General features: G+C 40.0%; 1 protein-coding gene across 1 annotated transcript in view; it reads left to right on the top strand.

Moving 5' to 3' along the window:
* Positions 1-6187: 6187 nt before the first annotated feature.
* The window catches only part of gpc3 (glypican 3), a gene marked incomplete at both ends in the record, with an annotated part of 157861 nt that continues 154289 nt past the window's right edge, over positions 6188-9759 (top strand). The window contains one exon of the mRNA XM_084041661.1: positions 6188-6359. Coding sequence (XP_083897787.1) covers positions 6188-6359 — 172 coding nt within the window. The remainder of the gene's footprint in view (positions 6360-9759) is intronic.

Below are 9759 nucleotides of genomic sequence, written 5' to 3'. Positions count from 1 at the left end.
ATGTGCGTGCAAAGTTTCACCACAATCGGACCCTGCGTTCATGATTTGAGGCATTTTGTTCAATACGGGCCAGTTCTGCAAACTTTAGATGTCAATCTTAACCAATCAGGATGGAATATGAAAAATCAAACAGATTCGTCTTGATCACATGACTATAGAGATAATGTGTACAGATGTGCGTGAAATGTGGATAAAATCTGAACGAGTAATATCAATCAAAAATTGTTTTACATAAGTTGGCCTCCTGGTGGCGCTATAAAATGCAGAGTGAAAAATGCAGGGCAAATGTTTTCCCTTGGCCTCTAGGACTGTGCATAAAACGTTTTACGCAGATCGGTGCAGTTATAGGTAAAAACGTGAATCGGCCTGTTATAGCGCCACCATGAGGCTGATTTGAAAAATGTCAAGTGGCATTTCTTCCTCGGCCTAGTGGTAATGTGTTATGTGCGTGCAAAATTCCATGGAAATCGCACACTGCGTTCATGATTTGAGGCATTTTGCTCAAAACGGAGCACTCCTGCAAACTTTGGAAGCCAATCTTAGCCAATCAGGATGGAATATGAAAAATCTGAAAAAGTGCACAAACTTTTAATGACTATAGAGATACTGTGTACCGATTTGCATGATGTTTGGACAAAATCTGTAGGAGCATTGTTAAAAAATGAGTTTGGCAAAAAGCAGCCTCCTGGTGGCGCTATAATTGGCCCATGTGAAGATTTTGGGGCAGAGGTTCTGCTCTGGCATCCAGGGAGTGTGTGTGCAGTTTCGCTGCGACCAAGCCAACAATGCCGGAGATTAGCTGCTTGCAGAATGCAGACAGACACACGGACACGCGCAGGCACGCAAAGACGGATGGACAGGGTGCAAAACGTAGTCTCTGCCACGCCTTCGGCCTGGCGGAGACAATGATATGCTGCAGTGTCTTTACTTTTGATCCCACCAATCACAAGCCTCGTAGCCGATCAGAGAGAATGCATTCTGGGAAAGTAGGTTAAAGTTCAACCGGGGAAAGAAGGCAAATAAGGCAACGTTGGATTGAGACGAGACACCACGCACAATGTTTAGTCTCAATGATCAAATAAACCATAATACTTAAAAAAAACAAATACAAATAAGTCAATACAATAAAGATCACCCTCATATAATCACGTGGGACTATGCAGATTGGGTTTGTGTCGGAGTGGTGGTCTTTGGGGTCTTGGGGGTGGTTGGGTGGGAGTGGGGGTAGAATGGGAGATAGGGTTTACAAGGGTTACAGGTCACAAGCCTTCTGGCTCTCAGTGGCCACGCACTATTCAATGGAAAGAGACAAGAAAATGTCTCGGCCGTTTTTAAACATTTTTGTTTTGGAAATTCTTGTTTTTCGAGAGAGATGGGAGAGTCCAGTCAGTCCAGGGCTGCTGCGACCCAAAAACAGCACATCATCAACACGACCTTGTGTCCCAAAAAAAACTCAGGAATGTTTGTGTGAAGATTAAAAGAGCTACAAGACTGCAGGACTAATGCCGATCCCCACCCCCACAAAGAGAGAAACAAGCAGAAAAGATGCTCACACCATTTCATGCATCACCAAACTTTTTGTTGGCAAGAGACTGAGGAGGATTCAACACAGCAGCAGCATTAAGGTAACTAACATTGTAACATTATACTAGTGATGTTGTATCCATTTGAAATGAATCAACAACATGGGCTACAATGTAGCCTATGTCGTTGATTCATTTCAAATGGCCCACCCAAAACTCCATGCGTAGCCCTATCATTTAACCTGTGATATTCCACAACCATTGTAATCGCACAAGACTCGTGTAGACACTCGATTCGCTCCAAATGTTTCATTGAAAAAATGCGAGTTTCTTTCTTGTTCTACATTTCGTTCCACTACTGTGATTACTTCATTTAGAAACCACTGGAAACACGTTTACCGTGTTTCCCGTAGTATCTAAATGAAGTAATCAGTAGTCCAAGTACCAAGATGGCTACAATATTTAGTATTTCTGAATCGATGAAGAAAAAAAAACGTATCCTCTTTTTTTTTAACGAATTGGTGTTACATTTTGCGACGAGTTTTAAAGCTCGAGGTGAATTTGGTTTATCCTGGTTACATTTTATAATTTCATAATTGCCAAGGTGATGGATATGTAGTCTTAATTGTGAATGACGTGATTAAAAACGGATGTGGTATTAAATGTGATCATAGTTTTATTGATGGGGTCCATCACGTTGGCGCCACTTTCACCAGCCAGACTGTGTGTGTCTTCAAACAGAAAAGAAACTCCAGGCTTTAACATTAGGTCAAACTTTATTGATGTCCATTACGTTGGTTATTAACCTGTAGAAATTATCCTTTTACATCGTGTCTCCTGTTTAGTAAACACATTTGGTTGTTATACTCAACCTCCTGTTTTCACCCGAATGAAAAACAAAAAAGACAAATGAGGGCCAACTTGAGTTGAAATCGCACTATGCAAAATAAAAATGTGCATTTGTGAGATTGGAACAAGAACATATTAGTCTTAAGTGCAATAGGCCTACTACTGTCATTATTGAGCTACAGGGTAAAGTTTTCAACCATAACAAAATACTGTGTAAACCTCAAACTGAAAACACTTAGGTAGGTCTAAACTAAAAGTAATAAGTTACAACTAGGCTACTCTAAAAAATAATTGTAGTATATTATGACCTTGTCCTTAACGCCATGCACGCACAGTCCGTACTGTTTACATCCACAAAGTATTTGTTATCATTTGTTATGTTTATACTAGTATATTTACAAAATATTTGCAAATTACTCCCATTATAGGTTTTTGTGACTTTTCCTAACATCATTTAGCATAACAGACATCCAGCAATGTCAAATCAATCTGGGTTAAAGGATCGCGTTAAATATTCATGTCAATCGATTGTGTTTTCTTTCAGAAGGTCCAGGCAGGGTGGAGGAGGGTGACATCTGCTCCATCACATCTCCTCTGGCCTCATGGTTCTCCAGCTAAGGTGCATCTAGTGTAGTTAGTCAAATACTCTGATATCTACTGCCCTGGTTGCTCCTTTTGGCTGGAGGACTAAAATGAACTTCAGAATCTGCTTTATTGTCACGTCACATAGGTTTACTGGTGTAAAGAAGTGGGTGAAAATATGTATTTTTTGTGCCATAATTTGTAGTTTTCAGGAAGGGAAGACGAATAGAGAGCAGAGCAAGGAAAACAAGGATAGAAACAGGTAAAAAAAATCAAGTGTTCCTGACTTGAGTATAGTGAAAAATATATGCATATAGTAACAGGGGTATATGAAGTAAAAAAATGTTGCAGATGTGTACATGAGGTGCAGCAATAGAACGGTAACGGATATTGAACTATTTTGCAAATAGTCTCACATGCAGGTGAGATATAAAGGGAGGAAACAGAAAAAAAGCTCTGGTGTTTCTGTCATTTATACTGGACTCGAGACAAATCTATGTGTGATGTCAGGAAAAACACAGGAAGCAGTTCCTGTGTTTTTCATATAACTTGATACGTGTGTGTGTGTGTGTGTGTGTGTGTGTGTGTGTGTGTGTGTGTAACCGGCCACTCGGCCAGCAGTGTGTGTGCAGTGCAAACTGGAAGATATGTTACCATAATGCTCTAACAATCGATGTAAATGGTCCATGTTGATTGATTAGCGTAAACATAGGTCCTGTCCTGTGTTCATATGTTGTACCGTAGACCTGGCAGTAACAAAGTGCTCACAGTGCAGATAGTAACGTGTAGATCTACTGCAGTTTGTGCACTTCAAGTACTGTCGGTCGCCTACCCTTTACCTCAGTTGTGGTCCTGTTTTGCATAGTGGGTTTGGAAACCTTTATTTATGTCTCAAAAAGAATATTAAGGTTTTACCCTCAATTTTACAACTGCCAATTGCTTTACCCTCAATTTCAATGCTTTTTAAAATTAAGAAAATACATTAAAATAAGATAAGGTTATAGGTCAGTTGGGTTTACCAGTGGGGGCGTACAGGTGGGTTTACGGGGAGTTTTGATGGTTTGCTTCCAGCTTCTGTACTCTTGTGCTGTGCAAATCCATGCAAAGCTCTCTGTGACTCAAGAGTTCAACCAAAGAAGAAATAAACTGAAAGTGTTTTTAAATGAATGACGCTATCTGAAGTTGCTGCGGCCGGGCAGCGTTTGACATGAGACTGCTGCTGTCAGATCCACTAAACATGAAGTCATGTTGACATTCTGTCTTGCTGTTTTCGGGTGGATGACTTCGCAATTTTAATACTGGCCAAAAAACTAGAAAGAAAAATTGCACAGTATCCATCTGTAATCCGCCAGATGTTGTGGTCAACTCCACCTTTTGCATATGACATTTTAAATATCAGATCTGTAACTGTTTCAGTGAAAGTGTAATAAAAGTTTAAAATCTAATATAGTAGCCTATTTTCTTGTCCTTAACGGAGTAGTTCACCCCAAAAAATGACTTGTTTTCTATCAATTACACACCCCATGAAGCCTTGAATTTTTTTTTTTTTTTTTGTCACATTCTTAAGCCAATATTTTGATGACCGGTGGAGTCTCCTATTGTCACCAAATTATTGGCTCAGGAATGCGACAAAAACAAAAAAAAATCTCCATGAATTCAAGGCTTCATGGGGTGTGTAATCGATAGAAAATGTGTAATTCTTTGGGTCAACTACTCCTTTTAATCCAACTGTTGGATGACAATACACATGGTGACCACTAGATGGCAGCATGTTCACATTTATTGGTGACTAGCGCAAGAAATGAAATGTCTAGTATTATTATGATTGTGGAACACAGAATGCTACTGTTCTAAGATCCTCAATTATCTGAGATGAAGATGTCCTTTATGTTCTCCGTGAAGCATCAAAGTAAGTCTGTACAGTCCGAGTCAATATAAACTAGAGAATGTATTAATGAGATTTTGCCCTTTACATTTTGGGCTTTCTTCCACCTGTCCCTGTTTAAATAATAAAAGCACCTGCTGTTCACACACAGCAACTATTCCTACCTCTACTGTGTCTAGAGAATGGCCTCATTGCATCGTAGGCTACGCAAACGCCAGTGCCATTTATCTAACAGGTGGGGGCACAGACGACAGTAATTCATCCCTTGGCTTCAGTGCGATCACAGAGGGCAATGATTCAGTTGAGGTAATTATTACAGGCTGTGAATGCGCATGCATAGCTCCACTCGAATACCAAAATACTCGCCCCAAAACACAGTCGCCTCGGGGCAAATCCGGCGACCTCGGAACGGTCGTCACCTGGTATTCCTAAACGTAACCTCCGTAAAACTATGCCTAAACCTAACCTTATTCCTAAACATAACCTCAGTAAAACTACGCCTAGACAGACCTAACCTTGTTCCTAAACGAAACCTCAGTAAAATGATGCCTAAACCTAATCTTATTCTTAAACGTAACCTCAGTAAACTATGCCTAAACATAACCTTAGCTATTCCTGTCATTTAATGTCACTATGAATTGAATATATGGGGACCCCATTTGAAACCAAGCCATTAGGCTTTCATGGGCTTTTCAATCATATTTAGTTGACCCTGTATTTAAACTGTGCTTTTTTTCTGCACATGTCTAAATAAAGTATTCAATCAATCAATCCTAAACTTAACCTCAGTAAAACTATGGCTAAAACTAACCTTATTCCTAAACGTAACCTCAGTAAAACTATGCCTAACCCTAAACTTATTCCCAACCTTATCCTCAGTAAAACAAATCCAAGAATACAAGAACCGATGGGGGCGAGCGGTCCGCGAAAGAAAATGGGGGCGAGCGTGTTTTGGGGCGAGTCTTGCCGGTTACCCTCCACTCCACGTTGTGTGGCGCGCGCTTTGGAAAACGCGCGCAGCGCAGGGTTGATTCGGGTCTCATTCATTGTGAGCGGCCAGCTGAGAGCAATCTAGCCAGAGCCAGGGATACTATACTGGTGAAGAGGCTGTTAAGTTGCAGGCATCCAGCCACACAGGTTCAAACAGCTCTATCTCTCTCTCTCTCTCTCTCTCCACTCACCGTCCATCAATCAGCCCCAAGCAGAGAAACAACAATGATGTTCACCAGAGGAGCTGCAGTATCTGTCTCACCTTCTACCCGCAATCACAGGAAGAACACCCCTCTTTTTTAACTTTTTGATCTCGTCTCTTGTAGTTTATACTCGGTGTTTTGGGGTCGTATGTGCCATGGTTAGTCTATCCGTGCACGATGCGCTCTTGCTGCTGTGCGTCTTGTTGGTCCAGCTGTTCGGGCTGATGCCCGGCGGACAGGGGTCCGTGCCAGACTGCCACGAGGTGCGCGCTGCGTTCCAGGCTGTCCACCCGGGCTCCAGATGGGTGCCCGAGACCCCCGTTCCAGGTAAAGAAAGATTGGGCAGCTTTTGATTGATTGAATGAATATTTTATTAGACAGAAATGCAAACGGCACGGGTACAGTCATACACCTGGTCTAAAAGGGTAACACAAAAAAGTCCAGTGGACTTGTTTCCATTGAGGTCCGCCACTTGAACCCTATAGCAGATATTTGGCTCAAGATAAACCTACGATTTTAGAGTTCAACTATTATTTTAAGAGGGATATTTCACTTTCAAATAAAATAAACACAAAGGAGAAAAAAGTAATGGAAAAATCACGGCCCCCTCACGCATTAGGACATTCTACTGCGTGAGGGGGCGTGATCTTTCCATTACTTTTTTCATTTTTTAAAACAATGTTTATTTTATTTGAAATAGAAATATCCCTTTAAGTCTACTTTGTGAGCTCTCAGGCTGCTAAACAATGCACATGAAAGTCACATAATGTTGGAATATGGAAAACATAATTTGCCTTAAATTGCTTATTGTTGACTTGACGTTGTCATTAGTAGCCCATTAGGAACAAAGACACCATGAAATGGTTCTGTTAGCTTCATGCTTGTTAACTTCTGTCATTACTTTTGTAACCAAATGCCAGTTGTTTAGATGTTTTGTGGGTTTTGTTTGTTGGTTTGATGATGATGATGATACCTCAAAGTACTCAGTAAAATCATCAGTGTTAATTGGATTGGATCTGTTTGGTTCCACTTATACATTCTGAGTGTTAAATTAACAGAAAAGGGAAACACCCAACTCAAACCAAAAAGCTTGATAAAAACAGTGCAGCTTTTATAGCAAAAAGGAATGTTGATGGGAGAGATAATGGTAATAATACTCAGTAGGCCTAGTTTTTGGATTGCCCTGAAAAACTGCATCTTCTCAAAGATGCAGTTATTTTTTATTTATTCATTATTTAAAGTTGTTATTTCTCAGGCTGTTGTAATTCACATTTATGGATCTGGTTGACTTGAAGGGAAATGTGTTTGGACAAAAACAGCCTCAGTCAAATGATCTGAAACATGGAAATGTCAAACTTGGAAATATATTAACCTGGATCAGTCAAACCATATAATGAACAACTCAACACATTTCGTCTATGCTATGCAGAAGACGGCAGTTTGTAATGATGATGGAGCCTGTTGCTTTATCATACAGTAAAATGTATATCCTACACATAAAAATCCTAGGTGTTAAAGGTGATGTAAGTGATATTTATTGATTAAAACAAGTGTTTTTGTTAAGAAGTTAAATCTCTATATTATCATAGCATTCATTGTTAAAGAGTCTTTGTTCAGTAACAGTGGGTCTCTTCAGCCCTTTAGTAGCCTAAACAAAACACATGTTCAGGTTGGGATACCTATTTTATCCAATCAATAGAGAGAACTCATACTGTACATGATACAGGAGTAAATTGGTAATGATGAAACAAAATAATGATATTGAGCAGACAATATTGGAATTGGAACACCATAAAATTGAAGTTGATAAATGGATTCTCTCCTAATTGGGTGAAATTGGTGTCCCGATCAGAAACTGTATTTTCTGTTTATTGAACAGACACTCTATAAAACAAACACGCCTGTAATGACACGCCCAAAATAAGGAGGCCAGTTTTAAAGTGATGAAGCCGGTCATGATTGCATGGTTGCAGAAAGAAAACAGTGTCCATAAGTGTATCTAAAATCAGATCAATCTGCAAAAAACATTCAGAGGTGGAGGAATATGAATAAAAGACCTGAATGTTGAGGTTAAATATGAAAGCTAGGGGGTGGCAGTTGCCAATCCTCTGGAACCCCAAATGGCGCCCATGCTTCTTACCTCTGTTGCCATTGTCCTGCTCCTTTGATGCACCGGATATGCCCGGTGGAACTCCCTCTCTACTCTATAACAATGATTAAGAATATAGAGCTTTTTTATACATTTGTTTTAATAAAGAAATTTCACTTACACCCGCTTTAATCTATCCATTTGTAACTCTGAGAGTGTGCAAATGTAACCAAATGGACTCTTAACCACTTGAACCCCAGCATCCAAAATCTGAAGGGAACATTAGCAAAAAATAGCTGATCCACAAGCATCGCATCGATCACATCGCATTGTGAACTTGTGGATCTGCTATTTTTGGCGAAGAGATTTGGTGTAGATGGATAAAAAGGGTCCAAGTGAACTCGGGTCCAGTTTACTATGTGTAGCGAGTTTAAGTGGTTAAGGGTCCATTTGTTTAAGGGTCCATTTGGTTACATTTGTACACTCTCAGGGTTACATTAGCACTTACGACTTGACTCTGAATATTGTGTTTTTAATGTAGTGCCAGTGAGAGGAAGTGGTGCAGAGATGAATGATTTTGATGAGCTTCATTCACTCCCACTGGATTTTAAAGCAGAAATAATGCTAAATGTTCTGTGAACAGATTCCATTCCCCCTCGCCATCAGACAGAGAATGATTTAGAAAAATATACATGAGCGATACGCACCAGGCACACCTTATATGACCTGCCCCATGTCATGTAAAATCTACATTACACCTGGATATTATTCTCTGCACTCTTCATGTAACCATTTATGTGATCTGTCTGTCTGTCTGTCTACCATTTACGCTGTTGACTAGGGTTCGGTTGCACTAGTTTAGTCTCTCTGGATGAGAGCATCTGTCTAAATAACTAAATTGTAAACTGTAATGATCGGAAGTCAAGCTTCGGGTCTTCAACCTGGGGTAGTAAACATTTAGCAGTCAGCAAAAGGCAAATAATAGCTGGCATTAATAGGGAGATAATTGGCCATTGAGCCACCAATTAAACCTTCCATTCTTTCAGTTACCTGAAGAGAAATCTGTATTCCACATCATTTACAGTATAGAACACCTCTGTGCGTATGTTGTACATACTTGAATGTGTGTTCTGCAGGGTTCGTACACTATGTCTTAATTATTATAATAATCGGTCGTCATAGAAACGTATGCCAATGCCCTAAGCAGCTTCTCTGTATATGAACCTCATGCAAAAAACAAAAGTGGTTCGGTTTGTTCTGGTTCTGGTTTGGACTTATAACGATGAATTATGGATAAACAATATTACTGTTTATGCAGGCCTGCCTTGTTAACAATATACACCTTTTTTATATATTTCACTCTACTCATATCAGGAATATTTGGAATATCTGACCTGTTTTCCTTGTTCTTCCCTTTCCTGAAAACTACAAATGATGGAGGCTTTTACCTTTTTACACATGTAAACCTGTGATGTGACAGTGAAATTGAAGTTGAGCCCTAGCGTCCCTATTCTGGGGCGAACATTCCGCAAAAATAGCTGATGTACAAGCTCACAACGTGTCGCTATTTTCGACAAAGATATCTAGTGTAGAGCAGAAACAGGAGTGGTCCTCCTAGTTGGTATAGAGCTCTGGGAG

This window comes from Gymnoscopelus microlampas, assembly GCF_963454915.1.
Source record: "Gymnoscopelus microlampas genome assembly, chromosome: 18".
NCBI classification, from domain to species: domain Eukaryota; kingdom Metazoa; phylum Chordata; class Actinopteri; order Myctophiformes; family Myctophidae; genus Gymnoscopelus; species Gymnoscopelus microlampas.
This window is presented reverse-complemented; position numbering and strand designations above follow the sequence as displayed.